The sequence below is a fragment of the Stegostoma tigrinum genome, chromosome 23 (genome assembly GCF_030684315.1).
Source record: "Stegostoma tigrinum isolate sSteTig4 chromosome 23, sSteTig4.hap1, whole genome shotgun sequence".
Taxonomy (NCBI): domain Eukaryota; kingdom Metazoa; phylum Chordata; class Chondrichthyes; order Orectolobiformes; family Stegostomatidae; genus Stegostoma; species Stegostoma tigrinum.
Genome location: NC_081376.1, coordinates 35,269,534 through 35,292,351, shown reverse-complemented (window position 1 = coordinate 35,292,351; position 22,818 = coordinate 35,269,534). Strand labels below are relative to the sequence as shown.

Here is a 22,818-nt window from a genome sequence, read left to right as displayed (position 1 = left end):
ATGCAGGGGAGATTGATCTTAGTAGGATAATAGGTCGGCTCAACATCATGGGCCAAAGGGCCTGTACTGTGCTGCACTGTTCTATGTTCTATAGAATAGAAGGAGGCTGGTCAGCTCCTCAAAACATGTTCCACCATTCAGTTAAAATAGCAGTGATCTGTATCATAGCTCCATTCACCTGCCTTTGTTCCATAACTCCTAATATTGATATCTAACAAAAACCTATTCATCTCCATTTTTGAAAATTTCAATTGACTTCCAATTTCAGTGTAATTTGGGGGCAGAATTCCAAATTTCCAGTAATCTATATAAGAAGAACTGCATCCTGCCATCACCACTGAATGATGTGGCTCATATTTTGAAATTAATACCCACATTGTTCTGGAAATAACTTTGTCCATATCTACCTTAATGAATGCTTTAATTACCTTTAAACAGCAGCTTATAATTCTGATCAACCAACTCAGTTAAGTATTTGTAACTCCCCATCAGTAGTGGCATGTTAGCCATTGACACGTGAACTAGTTGTTATTAGACCCACTGTCCACCAAAGTTTGCATGCACAGGGCCAACTGTGTTTATTTTGATTTTTGTGAAAAGTTGGTTAATAATGGGTATTTTAACTATTTCTGGAAAGTTCTACATTATACATCTTCCAAATCGTCCACAGAATTCAACCATTTCTCTGGAGAAAAAGTGCAAAAGACACTATATTTGCAGTACATTCAAGAAACCCCTGTCTACTGAAATAATCTCATTCTCTCTGAGAAACTGAAAGCCTTCCTTCGTAACTATAATAGTCATGTGGTAGGTTTCCTTAGACTTTTGACTGCTCATATGTGTGGTCAAAGTTGGAGTCCTATCAGCTGGGTCAGTCTACTGAAAGTCTGCCATTTTCTGAATGATAAGTGTCTATTTTAAACCCAGTCAGTTTAATGAAATGTAAAAAGAATCCCTGCTTCTCACAGTGAGGTTTAACTTGGGTCAGCAAATGCCTGTACTGAAAATTTCTTTCCATGTCCATTGAATATTCTCTAATACAATGTAATGTATAACAGAATCTTGTATTTTATTCATTCTTTGGATTTGTGCTTTCCTAGCTGGAACAGCAATTAATTTCCATCCATAGTTGTGCTTGAGAGGGTGATGGTGAGCTACCATCTTGAACTTCTGCAATCTGTTTGGTCAAGGTAAACTCAGTACTGTTTAGCAAAGAGCTGCAGTGAAGCATTTGGATCCAGGGACAGTGAAGCAACAGTGCTATATTTCCAAGTAGGATTATAAACAATTGTGGACTGAAATGAGAAGGAACTGTTTTAATTTTTTCTGAAACAATGGCAGCATGTTTTGAAAAGCAAGAAACCTGATTCACATCAGATATCGTAAAATAGTTGCTTGAATAAGCAATAATTGAAGTGGTTGCAGATGAGGAAGAGCTGAGAACTTGTATACAGATGCAGCTGGGTGGCAACTGATGTTGATTGGTCTATTGAGTACTGCTCACTTATCAATGTCAAGGGCCTTTTGTTTGCCAACACTCCTATAATTGGTTCTCAGCTAACTGAACCGCTTGAAACAAGATAGGGAGAAGGATTTTGTTCTGCATCAGCTCAAGGGCTAACTCTTGGTTTTCTGCAGTCAAACTTACTTTAAACTTGAAGAAAACCAGTTAATCTTTCCCCAGCACTTGCTGTAAGCTGTGACTTTTAATTGATAAATCAAAGACATTTTACCTGTGCTTTTTGCAAATAATGGAAACATTCAGAAAAGCCTCTTTTTTGGAATGGCAACCGGTGACGAGCGGTGTCCCGCAGGGTTCAGTGTTGGGGCCACAGCTGTTCACCTTATATATTAATGGTCTGGATGAAGGGACTGGGGGCATTCTGGCGAAGTTTGCCGATGGTACGAAGATAGGTGGACAGGCAGGTAGTACTGAGGAGGTGGGGAAGCTGCAGAAAGATTTAGACAGTTTAAGAGAGTGGTCCAGGAAATGGCTGATGAAATTCAATGTGTGTAAATTTGAGGTTTTGCACTTTGGAAAAAAAGAATACAGGCATGGACTATTTTCTAAACGGTGAGAAAATTTGCAAATCAGAAGTGCAAAGGGATCTGGGAGTATTGGTCCAGGATTCTTTAAAGGTTAACTTGCAGGTAGAGTCCGTAATTAAGAAAGCGAATGTAATGTTGTCGTTTATCTCAAGAGGGTTGGAAATATAAAAGCAGCGATGTGCTTCTGAGGCTTTATAAGGCTCTAGTTAGGCCCCATTTAGAATACTGTGTCCAATTTTTGGGCCCCACACCTCGGGAAGGACATACTAGCCCTGGAGCATGTCCAGCGGAGATTCACACGGATGATCCCTGGAATGGTAGGTTTAACGTATGATGAACGGCTAAGGATCCTGGGATTGTACTCATTAGACTTTAGAAGGTTGAGGGGAGATCTAATAGAAACTTACAAGATAATGTATGTCTTAGAAGGGGTGGAAGCTAGGAAGTTGTTTCCGTTAGGCGGGGAGACTAGGACCCGTGGACACAGCCTTAAAATTAGAGGAGGTAAATTTAAAACTGAAATGAGATGACATTTCTTCAGCCAGAGAGTGGTGCGCTTGTGGAATTCATTGCCGCAGAGTGCAGTGGAAGACAGGACGTTGGATGCCTTCAAGGCAGAGATCGACAAATTCTTGATCTCAAAAGGAATCAAGGGCTACGGGGAGAGTGCAGGGAAGTGGTGTTGAAATGCCCATCAGCCATGATTTAAATGGCGGAGTGGACTTGATGGGCCGAATGGCCTTACTTCCACTCCTATGTCTTATGTTCTTATGGAAGCCAAAAAGGAACTTCTGTATCCACAAAAACTAACTCAATAGAATTTGTGGACAAAGACCACTGTACCGTCTTTCCAGCCTGTGCATGAAGCCAGTGGATATGGGTGAAATCTTAAATGAACAGATCCTTGAAAGTTGCCACCCAAGTTGACAGGGCTGTTAAGAAGGCATACAGTGTTTTAGTTTTTATTAATAGAGGGATCGAGTTCCGGAACCAAGAGGTTATGGTGAAGCTGTACAAAACTCTGGTGCGGCCGCACTTGGAGTATTGTGTACAGTTCTGGTCACCGTATAATAAGAAGGATGTGGAAGCTTTGGAATGGGTGCAGAGGAGGTTTACTAGGATGTTGCCTGGTATGGAGGGAAGGTCTTACGAGGAAAGGCTGAGGGACTTGAGGCTGTTTTCATTAGAGAGAAGAAGGTTGAGAGGTGACTTAATTGAAACATATAAAATAATCAGAGGGTTAGATAGGGTGGATAGGGAGACCCTTTTGCCTAGGATGGTGACGGTGAGCACCAGGGGGCATAGCTTTAAATTGAGGGGTGAGAGATATAGGACAGATGTCAGAGGTAGTTTCTTTACTCAGAGTAGTAAGGGAATGGAACGCTTTGCCTGCAACGGTAGGGGTGAGCGATATAGGACAGATGTCAGAGGTAGTTTCTTTACTCAGAGTAGTAAGGGAATGGAACGCTTTGCCTGCAACGGTAGTAGATTTGCCAACTTTAGGTACATTTAAGTCGTCATTGGATAAGCATATGGACGTACATGGAATAGTGTAGGTTAGATGGGCTTGAGATCGGTATGACAGGTCGGCACAACATTGAGGGCCGAAGGGCCTGTACTGTGCTGTTATGTTCTATGTTCTATGTTCTAACACTTCTCATCTGTATAAGAAAGACATTGTAGCCAGGGATTTCATTTAGGATGGCGAGATTCTAGAACATGTTAAGATTAATAAAGGAGTAGATCATAGGGTCATACAGCACAGAAACAGACCCTTCAGTCCAAACAGTACATGCTGGATGTAATTCCAAATTAAGCTAGTCCCACCTGCCTGCTCCTGCTCCCTATCCCTCCAAACTTTTCTTACTCATGTACTTTCCAAATGTCTTTTAAAATTGTAATTGTACCCACATCCACCACTTCCTTGGGAAGTTCATTCCATACACAAACCACCCTCTGTGTAAAAAATTTGTCCCTTGTGTTTTTTTTAAATATCTCCCCTCTCATCTTAAAAATGTGCCCCCAGCCTTGAAATCCCCCATCCCAGGGAAAAGACAACTACCATTATTTCTATCTGTACCCCTCATGATTTTAAAACTTCTATAAGGTTGCCTCTCAAAATTCTGCACTCCAGTGAAAAAAGTCCCAACCTTTCCAATCTTGCTTTATAACACAAACCTTCCATACCTGGAACATCCTGGTAGGTATTAGATGTTTTAGTGGACATACAGGTGCACACACCCCCAGGGCCTGCTGAGATATACTCCAGGCTGCTATGGGAGGCAAGAGAGGAGATTGCTGGGGCCCAGCAGATATACTTAATTCTTGATAATAAAATGTGAGGCTGGATGAACACAGCAGGCCCAGCAGCATCTCAGGTGGTGACAGATGACCAGAGGATAGTTAATTTGGTTTCTTTGTTCAAGAAGGGCAGCAATTACAGACCAAGTAGTATGACATCAGTTGTAGGGAAATTATTGGAAAAAACCTCTGAAGGACTGAATTAATCAGTACTTGGAAATGCAAAGATTGACCTGGGATAGAATGAATTTGTTAGAGTCTGGCTAATTTAGTTGAGTTTTTTGAAAAGGTGTCTGAATATTTAGGTGAGAGTAATGCAGTTGATGTGGTTTTCCTGGACTTCAGTAAGGCCTTTGACAAGGACCCATTTGAAAGGTTGATCCAAAAAGTAAGAGCCCGTGGGATCCAAGGCAATATGGCAAACTAAATCCAAAATAAGCTCATAATTAGGAGGCAAAGGTTGATGATGGAGGGTTATTTTTGTAATTGTAAGCCTGTGATCCGTGGTATGACGCAGGGATAGGCCCTTGCTGTTTGTTATCTACATTGATGACTTGGATGTGGATGTAGGAGGTATCTTTAATAAGTTTGCAGATGACTTGAAAATTAGTGGTTGTTGATAGTGACCAGGATGGTCTCAGGCTACCGTCTGATAATGATAAGATAGTAAATTGGGCAGAGCACTGGCAGGTGGAATCTAATGCCGATAAGTGTGAGGTAATGCATTTTGTAGGTCTTATAAAGGAACGATTTCTACAATGAATGGTAGATCCTGAGGAAGTATTGAGGAACAAAGGGACCTTGGTGTACACCTCCATAGATCCCTGAAGGCGTCAGCATAGATAGGGAGGGTGGCGAAGAGGTCATATAGAATGTTTGCCTTCATTAGCCGGGCCTAGAATATTGGAGCATGGAAGTCTTGGTACAACTCCATAAAACATTGGTTAGGCCACAGATGGATTACTGTGTGCCGTCTAGTTGTCACAGTATTGGAAGGACAGGATTGAACTGGAGAGGATGCAGAGGAAATTCACCAAGATGTTGCCTGGGATGAAAAGTACTGGTTGTAAGGAAAGACTGGCTAGGCTGGGTTTGTTTTTCTTGGAGCATGGTGGCGCTGTGGTTAGCACCGCTGCCTCACAGTACCAGGGATCTGGGTTCAATTTCAGCCTCAGGCAACTGTCTGTGTGGAGTTTGCATGTTCACCCCGCATTTGCATGGATTTCCGCCGTGTGCTCTGGCTTCCTCCTACAGTCCAAAGATGTGCAGATTAGGTGGATTAGCCATGCTAAATTGCCCATAGTGTCCAGGGATGTGTAAATTAGATGGATTAGCCATAGGAAATGCAGGGACAGCGTAGGCGGTGAGTCTAGATGGGATGATTTTCAGAATCAGTGTGAACTTACTGGGCCGAATAGCCTGTTTCCACACTGTAGGGACTCTATGTTGATGAGCAGAGGAGGCTGAGGGGTGATCTGATTGAGGTATACAAAATTATGAGAGGCATGGACAGTGTAGATCGTGACAATCCCATAGCAGATGTGTCCATGACAACGGACATACATTTAAGGTGGTATAGAGGAGATCCAAGAAATATTTTTTTCACTCAGAGGACTGTAAACCTATGAAATATGCTGCCTAGAGGGAGGTGGAGGTGAGTACTTGAAGGGCACAGTAAGCTATGGACCAGTGGTGGATAAATGGGTTTAGTATAGTTTGGTGTTTTACGATCAGCCTTGTGTCAGCCCAAAACTGGATATTGTCCAGGCCTTGCAGCATTTAGATATGATTTGCAGATATCTGAAGAGTTGCAAGTTGTGGGAGAGAGTGTCTTTGTCTGCTGCTACATGGTAATCCGCAGGAGATCCTGACATATGAACAGGGCATACCCAGGCATGGTGGTGTTGTAGTCTAGGACCATTTGCCATGGTGGAATTCAAACCCAGGTCTCCAGAGCATAGCTTGGGACTCTGGATTAGTAGATCAGCAATAATTGCACAATACCAATGCCTCCCTGCATTCAGGACAGAATGGGTCATTTAGCCCATTGTGCCTGTGTTGATGTTTTGAAAGAGCTAACTAATTAGACTCACTCCCCTGTTCTTTCTCCAGAGCCTTGCAATTTTTGAAGCATTTATCCAATACCCTTTAGAAATTTGTTGAATCTCTTTCCATAACCTTTCAGGTACTATATTCCAGATCTGATAACTCATTGTATGAACTGGTTTCTCCTCATTTTGCCGCTGGTTCTTTTGCCAGTTATCCTCAAATGCTTATAACTTTGTTTTGCTCTTCATTTTAGTGCTGGCTGTTTCTTTGGTGATGAAGTTAGGTTGCCATCACAAGTGTCTATTAGCAGCGAAGTTGATTTCTCCTTAGAAATGGACAAACTGGCAAAGAAAACCGAAAATGTTCTTGAAACAATTGGTGACCGTGCAGGTTGTCTACATGCCAGTGGAGACGGAGATGGAGATGTTGCTTCCAGGCCTGAGATTGAGAAAAAATATGCTGATGTTGCAAATGTATTTGAGACCATCCCTTTAATGGAAGTATCTTCAGAGAAATGGACACAACCTGTTGCTGAACGATCTGTTTCCCAAGCTCCATATTTGATGGACCAAGGGGGACCTTTGCAGCATGGTGCTGAATTGATTATTACTCACTCAGACTCAAACACAAACACAATGAGCTCAGACCTGGCTGAAACATCCAGTGTTTCTTCTGTAGGCACCTATCCTTTTGGAATCGAAGAACACTGTGTGTCTGATGAGCGCCCACTCTGGGCCTGGGTCAGTGGAGGAGGTTGTGAAGTGGAAGCTCACGCCCAACTGAACTGGTTCACTCCCCAGTCAGGTAGACAGTCTCTTACATTCTTATTGTTTATACTATTCCTGAATAAATACAGCTGGTAATAATAATGTTAATACTCTTGCAGCTATAATGCACCAATGGAAGTTACATCTGTCCCTGGTGTCACAGTATATCCTTAACATGTTTTATTCATTGAATGCGAGTCTCAACTGGCTTTCCATCCTTCCATCCTGGCTAATTGTTGCCTCAAAAGTTGGGTTTTCAGCCTCCCACCTTACAACCTCCTTAAGTTTGAACACACCCATGGTGGCTCAGTGGTCAGCACTGCTGCTTCACGGTGCCAGTGACAGGGTTTCAATTCCAGTCTTGGGTGACAGTCTGTGTGAAGTTTGCACATCCTCCCTGTGTCTGCACAGGTTTCTGCCTGGTGTTCACAGTCCAAAGATATGCAGATGAGGTGGTTTGGACATGCTAAATTTGCCCCATAATGTCCAGGATGTACAGGATAGATGGAATAGCTATGGTAAATGTGGTGTTATGGGGATGGGGTGACAGGTAGGCCTGGGTGGAATGCTCCTCGGAAAGTCGGTGCGGACTTGATGGCCAAATGGCCTCAATCTTCAATATAGGGATTCTATAAAATATTTTTCTGCTAACCTCCATTCTAACCCACACCAGATCCAGTTTACTCATCAGCCTCCTATACTCTGTGCTCTTGGTCTGATAATATTGTGAAAAATAGTTTGAAACTAAGGTGTGAATAGAACAAAAAGAAATACTGATTGAAACAGTGCAAGGCAAAATCATGTCTTGCAATAGAAGTAAAATCTCTGAAATCATTTAATTAACAATTAAACATGTTATTGGACTAAACAGACAAAGCCTAAAATCTAGGGCCAGGCAATTCAGTAATGAAGTTAAGAATCAAAAGAGTGATTGAAATTTGGAAATCTGTTCCAAAAATAGCATTGATGCTGGCTGAACCAGTAGTTTTAAATCTGAGAATGTTAAGTCTCATTTAACTGAGGATATTACAGGATATGGGGCAAATGCAAAATATCAAGTTAGGTCACGAGGCAGACATGAGGCTGAATTTAACAGGAGTGATGCTGCTGTGAAGAAATATCTTTTCCAAAATGATAAACCTCTAAAAGTCCTGCCCACACAGAGGTAACACATCAGGATGACTTTTAAAAAGCTGATGGTTGGTGTATGTCCTGCCCTTGAGAGCTGCCAGCCGATGTGATTGACCCAGCAGTCCCAGCATATTCATTGTTATAGAATCATACAACATGGAAACAAACCCTCCAATGATTCATTCATGCCGATTAAGCTTCCCAAACTAAACTAGTCCCACTTGCCTACATTTGACTCATATCCATATTAACCTTTCATATACATGTACCTGTACAATTTTTAAAAATATTTATAACTGTACCTGCATCTATAACTTTGTCTGGCAATTCACTCCACATATGACCCACCTCTGTGTGAAAAAGTTGCCCCTCAGATCCCTTTTGAACCTTTCTCCTCTCACATTAATTAAATGCCCCCTAGTTTTGAACTCCCCTACCCTAGGGAAAAGACCTTTACTATTCACCTTTTCTGCATCCCTCATGATTTATAAACCTCTGTAGGGTTACCTTTCAATTCCTTATGTTCCACTGAAAAAGGTCCCACCTTCTACTTATAATCACTGAACAGGCAGTGGGTACGTCTCAGACTGTTAAAAATTGTGGATGACATAGGTTGGGAAAAGGTCAGGCATCCTTTTTGGAGGCTAGACAGGAAGGAACGAGGTGGCTTGAAAGATGTGGTGGGGGAATGGAAAATGCCCCCAGTGCACACATAGGCTCAACTAAGCGGTTTGCTGGCTTCTTACTTTCCATTTTGAAAAATTGGCCTTTTCACTCACCAACTGCTACTGCCAGGGTTTAAGGCAATGGAGAGAAAATCCTGACCATGATTTCTTTGAACAGTGATACAGATCTGAGGGGGCCAAGTAGCCAATAACTATCACTGTGTTCCTTTGCTGGCGATTGCAGTATTTTTTGAATGAATGAGTTAAAATTAATGGAACAGATTTTTAAAGGCCTTCTCATTGCACGACTAATCACTGCAGTCATTTTCATCCAAAATACTGAGCAAAATGATATATCATTCAGATTAAAACATTGAGATTCAAAAGCATTGTTATGATTACGTTCCTAATATTTAAAAACATCAAAAAAAATCACAGTTTTTAGTTTTGTTCTGGTATTACATTTCACAAAAGCACTATCTTCAAACAGGTTTCTTATATTGTTTCCAATTGGGTTTAGGTCACAAGAATGGCAGAATAGCCCTTTTTTTTAATCTGAACTGAAAAAGAGAGAGACTTGTTCCACCATATGTTTTTTCCATGATTTTGCAGGACAGCCATTTTCTCAGCAGTCATTCTCAATGCCTGTTAGCTGCACCCAGCAAACAGTTTGGCGGAAACAGATAGTTCATCAGTTAACTGAACGGTCCAAACGGGAGCTGCAGGATTTTAAACATTATGAGCAAGCAGTGGAACAGGTAAGGTGATTCCACCATGTAAAAGACTTGTATTTATATTCCTCTTTCAGGACACTCCAAGCATTTTATAGTCAATGAAGCATTTGTTAAAATACAGTCACTGTTGTAAGATAGGATATATTACACCAATTTGCACACAGTGTACTCTCACAAATAGTAATGTGATATTGTCAGGCTCTTAGTTTAGTATTAGGTTCAAAAGCTGCTCCTCAAACTGTGTAACGTTTCTTCTGTACATCCAGTCTAAATGGGTGCTTAAGCCTTTGAAATAGATATTGGGGGAAATGGGGGAAACAAGGAAATGAGTTGCATGATTAGCCATGATCATATTGAATGGAAGAGCAGGCTTGAAGGACTGAATAGCCTACTCCTGCTTCTATTTTCTACGTTTCTAAACCATATTCTTCTGGTTCAGAGGCAACTATTGTACCTACAGATCACCAGCTGCCAAAGGTTAAATTGAATACTTAGATTATTATATCATAATGTTTCTCCCAGTTTATGTTTTCAATCTTTGCTTAATTTATAAAAGATGTTTTGCCAGGTCATTCTTGTAATGCAGAGCCATTCTTCACGTGTTTTAAAATGTCGAAGTAACCAGCACCTAAGGAGCTGCTGCATATTTCAGTTTGTTTAACAAGTGATTTTCCATCCTTGTGAGCTAGGGTTCTTAATCTTGTGATGATGAGAATGTTGCCTATTATTTAGAGATAGATAAACCTGCTTCCAGTGATTCATAACTATTCTTTTCTCTGTTATACCACTCTGTATGCCTAGTCTGTGTGGATAAAAAAGGGAGCAATGCAATGGTGGAGAGACGGAAAGCCCCACAAATGGATAGACGTCAAGGTAGCACTGGAACAGTTTACAGGGAATGATGGAAAACGGGATGGCATCTTTTTCATTTACTACACATTCAATGATGAGAAGAAGGTGAGTACTGTTTGTTAATTCTGTGGTCCCTCTATCTTTTATGCCAGAAACAGGACTGAATGCTACAGGATATGTAAATTAGATCTTTGTAAAATGTACTTGGCTGCTTCAAGGGGAATTCATGTAACCCACTACATAATTCAGTCTGTGGAGTCGAGCTGGAGATATTTGGAGAGCAGTTTTGATCGTGGCATTTAAATAAGCTAGAATGTATGTATACAGCAAAGTGGATAACAGTCATGAATTGAATTATTTGTGCTGTAGATGGAGTTTATCCTTGTAACAACTTAACCTTTTATATGTTGTAATTGTACTAGCCTCCATCACTGCCTCTCGTACACACACCACCTCTTGAAAAGAAAACAGAAATTGTTGGCGAAACTCAGCAGGCCTGGCAGCATCTGTGAGAAGAAAGCACAATTAACGTTTTGAGCCTGGTAACTCCTCATCAGAACTGATAGAAAGAAACTCCTGCTGAGTTTTTCCAACAATTTCTGCTTTTGTTTCAAATCTCCAGCATCCATAGTTCTTGTTTTATTATAGAATAAGTGCCTTGTTTGGCTTGGTCAAACACATACATTCCGGTGACACTCAGTCTTATTTATTTCATATTAAACAAAAAGCAGGTTAGTTCAAATGAGATACAATTTCTACCCAAGTAGTTAGGAATCTATTGTATGTGAAATAAGTGTTAGGATGGCACCTAGGTTTGTCATCTGATTCACATTCTTTCCAACACTTTGCTTCTTCACTGCACTTTGCTTCTTTCCCAAAAGAACTTGATGAAGCATATCATAAACTTAGCTGGAGGTGAGTTAGCCTACTCCAATGAACAATTTATGCAATTCCATTTCAATGGATCTTTTGCTGCTGTTCTCAAGTTCTTTGGACTTCTGAATTAAATAAAAGTCAAAACACACCCCTTTGTCGAGAATAAGATTTTCTGATAACAGATTGTATATATGTTCTTGATTTCTGGTATATGTTATGTTGAAGTGTTACTTGTATTATACTTCCAGCATTGAGAGTTAATCCTCCTACACCATGTATTTTCATATCTGCAGGCTGTAACTTTTGTTTCTTTAGCCATGGGTTTTGATCTAATAAAATGTGCAACTCTCAGTTGGATTCAGGTCAACTAAAAGGTCTAAAATGAAAATTGATAGATTCATGTTGAGTACAGAACATTTAAGGGTTCAGGAATCAAGATGCTAAAAAGTTAGAATACAAATCAATTATGATCTGATTGAATGGCAGAACAAGCTAGAGGGGCTAAATTGCCTCTTTATTTACTGGTTTTCAAGAAAGTAGCAAATGAAAGAACATAATGGAAGGATATAGCTCACTCAGAGATAGCAAGAACTGCAGATGCTGAAGTCAGACATAACAAGGTGTGGAGCTGGAGGAACACAACAGGCCAGGCAGCATCAGAACAGCAGGAAAATTGACATTTTGGGTCAGGTCTGAAGAAGGGTCCCAACCTGAAATGTTAACTGTCTGCTTCTCTGATGCTGCCTGGCCTGCTGTGTTCCTCCAGCTCCACACCGTGTTATACCTGTATATAATGGGAGGAGAGCCTGGAATATAGGTGTTCATCCTGCCCCTCCCACTTCACACAAGATTTGAAGGTTGTCAATTACATAGGAGCAGGAGCAGGCTATTCAGCCCTTTGGACCTGTTCTGGCATTCAATGAGATCATGGCTGATTTGTGGCCTAACTCCTCAGATCTGTCTATATTCCTTAATACTTCTGCTTAACAAGAATGTGTCTATCTCAGAATTAACATTAAAAGCTGATTTAGCAAGAACTGTTGTTTGTGGAAGATAGCTCATTTTCATTGTTAGAAACACATGGCAATTTTTTGGTCAAATCATAGAATCTCCTCAGTATGGAAACAGGCCCTTCGGCCCAACACGTCCACACCAACTCTCAGACTGTCCTACCCAGACTCATACCCAGACACCACGGGCAATTTAGCATGGCCAATCCACCTAACCTGCACATCTTTGGAGGAAACCGGAGCACCCGGAGGAAACCCATGCAGACACAGGGCGAATGTGCAAACTCCACACAGACAGTGCCAGGGACCCGGGTTCGGGGCAACTGTGAGGCAGCAGTGCTAACCACTGAGCCACCATGCTTCCCCAAATCACATCAGCAAATCTTGCATCACCTGGCTCAGTAGATCCTAGCTTGGAGAGCTTGTTCTCAGGTGGCTTAGGCAACTTGTGTGTAAAGAAAAATTTGCCTTAATGCTAAAGAGAAGTTACAAAGCCAATTTAAAAATTTCCTCCTGTGAGTGGAAAGGCTGTGACCAGCCTACAGTTATGTTCTCCTAGCCGTATTTCACAGTGATGAGATTCCACCTAGCCTAAGCTATTTAACAAACATATGTTAATGGAGAATAAGAGTACATTAAGCACAAAGATAAAATATGCCTTTTGTATGAACAGTGCTGATTTTCCTCAAGTAATCACTTTCTTTGGGTGTTCTTTGTAAATATATTTTCTAACATTTTAATACTCTTTCACTTGTCTGATTTATTTTTTCTTTAAAATATTACAGTACCTTCACGTGTTTTCAAATGAAATTACAATTTTGGTTCCGATGGCTAGTGAAACAAAACACTCATTTGCTATTTATACTCCTGACCGCACAAAGCAGAGATGGCCAATCAGGTTGGCAACAACTACTGAGCAAGAAATGTATGACTGGGTAAGTAGTCAATGGAGAGATGGTTCAGTATCTTAACCTTTTCCCAGAGGTCAGTGTGTATTCTGGCCATGGATTTGCTACTTATATAAATAGTCTTCATGACGGTGAAATCCCACGCTGATAGATTCCTGCTGTCTGAACCCAGCAGTTGAAAATAGATTCTGCTTAAATTGTGAAAATAAAAGACATTTTATATGAGAACAAGTACATTAGATTCAAGTGAGATTTCTTTACGCAAAAAGTGGTTAAACTGTAGAATTCACTATCACAAGGAGAAGTTGAAGCAAAATAGCATAGCTACATTTAAGGGAAAGCCAGAAATGAAGTAGAAAGAAGTAGAGTGAGAGATAATGGGAACTGCAGATGCTGGAGAATCCAAGACAACAAAATGTGAGGCTGGATGAACACAGCAGGCCAAGCAGCATCTCAGGAGCACAAAAGCTGACATTTCGGGCCTAGACCCTTCATCAGAGAGGGGGATGGGGTGAGGGTTCTGGAATAAATAGGGAGAGAGGGGGAGGCGAACCAAAGATGGAGAGAAAAGAAGATAGGTGGAGGGAGTATAGGTGGGGAGGTAGGGAGGGGATAGGTCAGTCCAGGGAAGACGGACAGGTCAAGGAGGTGGGATGAGGTTAGTAGGTAGCTGGGGGTGCGGCTTGGTGTGGGAGGAAGGGATGGATGAGAGGAAGAACAGGTTAGGGAGGCAGAGACAGGTTGGACTGGTTTTGGGATGCAGTGGGTGGAGGGGAAGAGCTGGGCTGGTTGTGTGGTGCAGTGGTGGGAGGAGACGAACTGGGCTGGTTTAGGGATGCAGTTGGGGAAGGGGAGATTTTGAAACTGGTGAAGTCCACATTGATACCATTAGGCTGCAGGGTTCCCAGGCGGAATATGAGTTGCTGTTCCTGCAACCTTCGGGTGGCATCATTGTGGCACTGCAGGAGGCCCATGATGGACATGTCATCTAAAGAATGGGAGGGGGAGTGGAAATGGTTTGCGACTGGGAGGTGCAGTAGTTTGTTGCGAACTGAGCGGAGGTGTTCTGCAAAGCGGTTTCCAAGCCTCCGCTTGGTTTCCCCAATGTAGAGGAAGCCGCACCGGGTACAGTGGATGCAGTATACCACATTGACAGATGTGCAGGTGAACCTCTGCTTAATGTGGAATGTCATCTTGGGGCCTGGGATGGGGGTGAGGGGGGGAGGTGTGGGGACAAGTGTAGCATTTCCTGCGGTTGCAGGGGAAGGTGCCGGGTGTGGTGGGGTTGGAGGGCAGTGTGGAGCGAACAAGGGAGTCACGGAGAGAGTGGTCTCTCCGGAAAGCAGACAGGGGTGGGGATGGAAAAATGTCTTGGGTGGTGGGGTCGGATTGTAGATGGCGGAAGTGTCGGAGGATGATGCGTGGTATCCGGAGGTTGGTGGTGTGGTGTGTGAGAACGAGGGGGATCCTCTTTGGGCGGTTGTGGCGGGGGCGGGGTGTGAGGGACATGTTGCGGGAAATACGGGAGACGCGGTTGAGGGCGTTCTCAATCACTGTGGGGGGAAAGTTGTGGTCCTGGAAGAACTTGGACATCTGGGATGTGCGGGAGTGGAATATCTTATCGTGGGAGCAGATGCGGCGGAGTTGGAGGAATTGGGAATAGGGGATGGAATTTTTGCAGGAGGGTGGGTGGGAGGAGGTGTATTCTAGGTAGCTGTGGGAGTCGTTGGGCTTGAAATGGACATCAGTTACAAGCTGGTTGCCTGAGATGGAGACTGAGAGGTCCAGGAAGGTGAGGGATGTGCTGGAGATGGCCCAGGTGAACTGAAGGTTGGGGTGGAAGATGTTGGTGAAGTGGATGAACTGTTCGAGCTCCTCTGGGGAGCAAGAGGCGGCGCCGATACAGTCATCAATGTACCGGAGGAAGAGGTGGGGTTTGGGGCCTGTGTAGGTGCGGAAGAGGGACTGTTCCACGTAACCTACAAAGAGGCAGGCATAGCTGGGGCCCATGCGTGTGCCCATGGCCACCCCCTTAGTCTGTAGGAAGTGGGAGGAGTCAAAAGAGAAGTTGTTGAGGGTGAGTACGAGTTCGGCTAGGCGGATGAGGGTGTCGGTGGAGGGGGACTGGTCGGGCCTGCGGGACAGGAAGAAGCGGAAGGCCTTGAGGCCATCTGCATACGGAATGCAGGTGTATAGGGATTGGACGTCCATGGTGAAGATGAGGTGTTGGGGGCCAGGGAATTGGAAGTCCTGGAGGAGGTGGAGGGCGTGGGTGGTGTCACGGACGTAGGTAGGGAGTTCCTGGACCAAAGGGGAGAAGATGGAGTCCAGATAGGTGGAGATGAGTTCGGTGGGGCAGGAGCAGGCTGAGACAATTGGTCGACCAGGGCAGGCAGGTTTGTGGATTTTGGGAAGGAGATAGAACGGGCCGTGCGGGGTTGGGGAACAAGGAGGTTGGAGGCTGTTGGTGGGAGGTCCCCTGAGGTGATGAGGTCATGAATGGTGTTGGAGATGATGATTTGGTGCTCGGGTGTGGGGTCATGATCGAGGGGGCGGTAGGAGGTAGAAAGAAGTAGAGTGAAGTGCTAATACGATGCACTAAAGAAACTTTCAGTGGAGCATACCAAATAGCCTACAAATATTTGTAATACCTTGCAATAACTGGGATCAGAATTATATGCCACAGATGCATGTGTGAGAGCATATGGATGCATGTGTAACAGTGTATAGTGTGGTGGGGTCACCTGTAGCACAACATGAACCTAAGATCCCGGTTGAGGCCGACCTTATGGATACTGAACTCGGCTATCAGCTTCTGCTCAGCAACTCTCCATTGTTTTCTGTCCCAAAGTCCACCTTGGAAGACGTTTACCCAAAGATCTGAGGCTGAACATCATTGACCACTGTTATTTGACATTCGGATCTTCAGGAAACGTCCTCCGTGGCAGACTTCATGTACATAACAATGGAGAGTCATCAAGCAGAGGCTGATTACCAAGTTCGGTACCCATGGGGCACGGCCTCAACCGGGATCTTGGGTTTATGTTGTGCTACAGGCGTACTATGCACTCTCACACATGCATCCATACATGTGTGCGCACGCACACACACACACACACACACACACACACACACACACACCCTCCCACTCTCACTCTTCCCTCCTTCTCTCACTCTCTCGCACACACGCGCACGCACACACACACGCGCGCGCACACACGACTGTATGGGGTGAATTCATATTTGCAGATTCATTTTACTTTGTTCAAAAAGCACACAATTTATAGACAGTGAATATGATGTTTTATAAACTCCTACTTCAGAAGTAAAATTAATCTGACTTCAGACTAAAGTACAAACAAATTCCAAACAAGGTCTAACACTTAGCATGCTATTGTCTGACCTAAAATGTCACCTCCTCCTTACACTGTTAAAATCTTTAGTTTTGTCAGGACCGTGACTTGAAAGGAAAAAATACAGGAATTTACGTATACATATTAATCAATTAAAACCTTTTAACTGATTAAGGTTTAACAGCATCTTAGATTTATTTAGTACATCCTCACCAACAGTGTGAATCTTTGAACTTTTACTTATAAATTCTGTGTCTGGGACTAAGACTCTGAAAGCTTGTGTTTTCAAATAATCCTGTTGGACTGTAACCTGGTGTCATGTGATTTCTGACTTTGATGTAAGCATAACAGCCAATTTATAAATAGTAAGATTCCACAAACAATCGGATAAGTAACAAGTTAATCTGTTTCATTCTGATTTTAATTGAGGTATAAGTATTAGACAAATCTCCCTGAAGAACTCTCCTGCTTTTCTCAACCAGAAGACAGCAATTACAACACTGCAGCATTCCCTCAGTTTTAGTACTAGGAGTGAGAGCCTATATTTCGTACCTCGCAGAGCTGGCTGAGGCTGTCTACGTTTGTGAATATCCCAGCATAGTTCACAGAATTGTGATCTGGATCAAAAACCCTACTGGATTTTTATTTCTGTCTTGGCCAGCGAGTGTGGTATTGTAAGATCCCATTGCCCTGTGAAGGAGAATTGCAACCAACTAAATGTAAACCAAGAATTGTAGCTAGGAAATGCTTGCTCATCATCACCCACATAATCACTGAACCTTCCTGGCAGTCTGTGATGTGATATGAATTTTAGGTGTGACCTGGGGAACTTGTCTATGGTATAACTTCTTATTTGCTTTTATTTTAACAATTTCTTTGCAGAGCAGAACTGTATAGTACAAGTAAGAAGCAAGTTAGTGTGCAGTGGTCATTTTCAATAAAGTGACCAAAGGTAGCTATGTGACTCAGCACATAACTTGCTTTGTCTTGGAGACTTGTAGTGCATGACCTTGTATCAAACTTCTCGTTTAGGTTCAGACAAGTCTAGGAGCAAATGCTTCCCTATAAAAGGAGGTATATCAAGTCTAGAAAGAATCATTGTACAGCTATATCTCAAATAAATGATTTCATTTGATTACTCCCTTCTACCACTTAATTTTTTCACTCATCCTCTCCTGAAGACATTGAAATTGACAATATGTCTTGGTGTCCTATTTGACTATGAAAAGGGGGTGCACTAGATTCACAAGGAACCTCTGAGATCCATAGACACCCTTTTCAAATCTGGGCACCACACTTTAGGAAGGATACAAAGGCATTAAGGAAAGGATAGAAGAGATCCGCAAAAATAGTGCCAGAAGTGAGAAATTTCAGTTAAGAAGTTTGTTTGGAGAAGTTAGGACTGTTTTCCTTGGAGCTAGATCTGCAATCAGATTTTTTAAGGTTTTAATCATGAGGGGTCCGGACAGAGTGGATGTGGTGAAGCTGTTCTGCTCATGATCAGACTGAGAATGAGATCACACACCTTTAAAATAATTGCTGAAAGAAACAAAAATGGCACATAGAAAAGCTTTGTCTGACAATGACTAGTTACTAGAATGTATTGTAAGGGGTGTGGTTGAGTTAGGTTCAACTGAATCATTCAAAAGGGCATTAGACTGTAATGTGAAAAGGGAGAATGTTCAGGTTTACAGGGAGAAAAGCAGGAAAATGATTTAAGTTATTCATTTAGAGAACTAATGCAGACACAATGAGCTAAATAACTTCCTTTTGTGCTGTAACAATTCAGTGATTCTGTAGCCGCTGATTGAATTATATCAGCATCAGACACACAATAGGTTCTCTCCCTTTAATTTCACCGTATTCACAAAACAACGAAGTATGACAACAAGTCTTGTACTTGAAATTTATAAAAGGATCATAGTGCTACACTAACTGAGCATTTTAAAAAATTTCTTAATACACCAAATTAAGGAGCTTTTGATCGGCATAGTCAGCCCAAAATCCTCCAAGATCCCTGCTTACCTCCAATTCTGGCTTCTTTCACATTCAAATCTTAATTGCCCCTTGTCGGCAGCTATGTGTGTATCTAACTGGGCTCTAAACTCTGAAATTCCCTCCACAAACATCTTGGCCTCTGTATCCTCCTTTTATGCACCTATACTCCTTAAATACCACCTCTGGCACTTTTGGTCACCTGTCCTAATATTTCTATATATGGTTCAGAGTTGATTTTTATTTGATAGCACTCCAAGGAAAGGCCAATCAAAGTATAATATGTGGATGCAAATTGTTGTTTCCGATGGTCAAGTGGAAAAATGTATATTTTTAGTAGCCATCTACAGCAGGCAGTTTTATCCAAAAAATAGTCACTCTTGTCTTATATTTATATGTTAAATTTTGTAATACTATATGTGTTTTACTACAGCTCGCTGTTCTGAGTTTAGCATGCTGTGACAGCAGGGATCTCCATGGACCCCCATCTAACCAGGCCCTTTGGTCAGTCACGTGTAAAGGAGATATTTTCATCAGCGAGCCAACCCCAAATCTGGAAGCAGCACAATATCTTTTGCCAAGTGACCAATTGTAAGTTGTCATCCCTTTGTTGGAATGCCCACATCTAAACAATAATGCAGCATCTATAATGTAGAAAAAGGGGTTTACGAAGCTGTTGGATTGTTATTAAAAAACATAATTGGTTCGCTAATGTCCTTCAGGAAGGATACTTGCTTCCCTTAACTGCCTTAGCTTAGTGTAATTCCAATTCCACATTGTTGTGGATTAGAGATAACAAAAGTGTGAAGCTGGATGAACACAGCAGGCCAAGCAGCATTTCAGGAGCACAAAAGCTGACGTTTCGGGCCTAGACCCTTCATCAGAGCATGTCGTGGATTACCTTTCTTGGCCTTCTGAAGTGGCCTAATATAAAACCAGAACTACCAGTTCAAGAAAACTATCCAACACCATCACATTGTAAGGGAAGCTAGGGATCCGCACAAACATCAGTAATATTTGAAGGTATAGACGGATGATTTCCTTACTACACAAATAGAAAGAGAGAAGCTTCAGTGCACAGTACTGATACCAGTGTATATTTTTAAATCCTACAGAGTAAAATGTGGAAAGCTCACATCATGTAATATTTCCATGTGCAATTTTCAAAAGTCTACAGATGTTTCCAAAACAGACGGAAGTTAAGCTTTCATTAAAAGCATTCTCTGTATGTAAAGGCAACATTTTTGGATTCCCCGCATTATAAGCTGAGAAGTGAGGATGTTCACCAGTGATTGCACAATGTTCAGCACCATTCACAACTCCTTATACTGAAGTAGTCCCATGTTCAAATGCAACAAGATCTGGACAATATCCAGACTTGGGATGACAAAAAGCAAGTGACATTTGCACCACACAATTGCCAGGCAATCACCTTTTCCATAAGGACAAACTAACAACTGCCCCTTGATGATATCCGATTGTGTTACCGTCACTGAATCCCCAACTATCAATATCCTGGGCATTGCCAGTGACCAGAACCTCAATTGGATTATCATATAAACAGTGGCTTCAAGAACAGGCCAGAGGCTAGAAATACTGTGGTAGGTAACTCACCACCTGAATCCCCACTTGCCTGGATGGGTGCAGCTCGAACAACATTCCAGGAGCTTGACCCCATCCAGGACAAAGTAGTCCGCTTGATTGGCACCACAACCACATGCATTCATTCCTTCCACCACTGATGTATTGTGTGTAATATCTACAAGAAGCACTGCAGAAATTCAAAGATCCTGAGAAGGCATCTTCCAAACTCACAAACATTTACATCTAGAAAGGACAAGGCAGCAGATATCCCTCCAAGATATTCACCATCCGGACTTGGAAATATATCTCCATTCCTGCTCTGTCACAGGGTCAGAATCCTGGAATTCCCTAAGGACGTGTGGGTCAACCTGCAACATGTGGTTGCAGCAGTGGTTCAAGAATGCAACTCATCACCACCTTCTCAAAGGCAGCATGAGTGAATGAAACAAAATTATGCATGCTTTTAAACTAATGCACTGCCTAAGAACACATGAAGTAAATTCTGTGCTGACTTTCAAAAGAAAATTCAGTAAGCACTTTAAAAATTAAGTGTATGCAAGGTAACATGTTAAGATTGGGGCAATGGGACTAATTGGATTGTGTTTTCAGAGAGTTGACACAGGCATGTTGGGTCAAGTGGCCTCCTGCCAAATTACAGTTCTAAAATTGTCTTCTGTAGATATTGGCGTCAGATTGGAGGACATCTCCGTATCATTGAATCCAACAGCCAAGGAATTGTGTGGGGCATTGGATATGATCACACAGCCTGGGTTTACACTGGTGGATATGGAGGTGGCTTTTTTCAAGGTGATTCATCTTAATTGCATTCCTTGCATGTTAATTTATTTATAAACAACCCTCAATACCCTGGAGCTATGGTCAACAAGCTCACTACTCCTATGTTGAGTTATCCTGTGAATGTACTTCTAGGTTGCCTGCCCAAATATTTCTTTGGTGTCTGTTGGGTGGGGTTATGGACCACAGTGTGTTTCCTCTGTAAGCAGCTTCTGCTTTGCACCTTCCCATTGCTTGTATCAAGATATAAACAGAAATTCGCCTTTTATTCTGGAGTTAAGGCTCATTACATTTGTATTGTGAGTTCTTCATTCCTCATCAATGGCTCACTTGTTACTTGTCCAAAAATCTCAGAAATTGTAATTGTTGGAAGAGCTTCAGGCCTGCACAGATAAAGGTAGTGATGTGGGAAAGAAAGTGTGAGATGCACAAAAGAACACATTTAAAGGAATGCAGAGTTCTCAGAGCTGTAGAACTGGGGATGATGATTCTCCAGAACTTTCCATCTCTCCTTTTTGTCCTTTTTTTAAGACAGTGCTTTAAACTGATCTCTGATTTAGCTTTCGATGTGCTAACATAATATTTCCTCCTTTGACCGTGTCAAAACATGTTTGTATTGCTCCAGTGCAACACTTTGGCATATCTTTAAGGATTTTATATTAATACACATTGTGTTATTTTAATTGAAAATTGACTCACTGGGAGAAAAAGAAAGGTTTTCTCATTTATCAATTGTTGGAATTTTACACTTGACGCCATGCAAATGTTGGAATTGTTGGACATCGCTGTCTTGTTTCTACAGAGTTCTTTGATGCCAAGTGTATGAATATGAGAGTATGATCAAACTTTTTTTTTGCAAAACTACTTTTTAATATGTCATTTTGTTTTCAGGTCTGGCTAGCAGTACAGATAATATTTATACACAAACAGACATAATGTGTGTTTACATCTATGAAAACCAGCGTTGGAATCCTGTTACAGGATACAGTAGTCGGTATGAAACAAATTTAAAATGTATCAGCAGAAAGCTTTCATACTGAATTCCTGTTAGATGTTGACTCTAGACAAATATTTATTTAAAACTTAAGGTTTATCGCCTTCTGACTCTCCTTTGTCCAACTTGCTTGTTACCTCCTCAAAGAATTCTAACAGATTTGTCAAGCATGATCTCCCTGTGATGGAAATTGTGCTGACTCAGCTCATTTAATCATGCACTTCCAAGTATTCTGCAATTTCATCTTTAATAATGGACTCCAAATCTTAACAACCAAAGTCAGGCCAACTGGCTCATCATTTCTTGTCTTTTGCCTCCCCCTCTTCTTAAACAGAAGTGTTACATTAGCCATTTTCCAGTCTTCTGGGGCCCTCCCTGATTCAGTGATTCCTGAAAGATTACTTCCAAATCCTCCACAATCTCAGCTGCCTCCTTCAAAACCAGGTCTGAGTGATTTAACCACTTTCAGATCTTTCAATCGCCAGTACCTTCTCCTTAGTGAGGGCCTCTACACTCACCTCTGCCCCAACTCTCTCAAAGTTCTGGTATGCTACTAGTATTTTCCACTGTGAAGACTGATGCAAATGACCTATTGAGGTCCTCTGCTAATTCTTTGTTTCCTTTTACTATGTATCGAGGGTCATTTTCCAGTGGTCCAATGTCCATACTTGCACCTCTCTTACCTTTTATTTATCTAAAAATACTTTTGCAATCTTTTTTTATGTTACTAGCTAGCTTATCCTCTTATTTCATCT

The 22,818-nt window shown here is 42.0% G+C and overlaps 1 protein-coding gene across 2 annotated transcripts in view; it reads left to right on the top strand.

Annotated features, from left to right (window-relative positions):
- tecpr1a (tectonin beta-propeller repeat containing 1a) overlaps window positions 1–22,818 on the top strand; it is a 92,461-nt gene that overhangs the window by 37,288 nt on the left and 32,355 nt on the right. For both annotated transcript variants that reach the window (XM_048551604.2, XM_048551603.2), the window contains exons 11-17: window positions 6,653–7,203; window positions 9,575–9,720; window positions 10,498–10,653; window positions 13,220–13,369; window positions 19,124–19,281; window positions 20,954–21,081; window positions 21,961–22,063. In XM_048551604.2, the coding sequence (XP_048407561.1) occupies window positions 6,653–7,203; window positions 9,575–9,720; window positions 10,498–10,653; window positions 13,220–13,369; window positions 19,124–19,281; window positions 20,954–21,081; window positions 21,961–22,063 (1,392 nt within the window). The remainder of the gene's footprint in view (window positions 1–6,652; window positions 7,204–9,574; window positions 9,721–10,497; window positions 10,654–13,219; window positions 13,370–19,123; window positions 19,282–20,953; window positions 21,082–21,960; window positions 22,064–22,818) is intronic.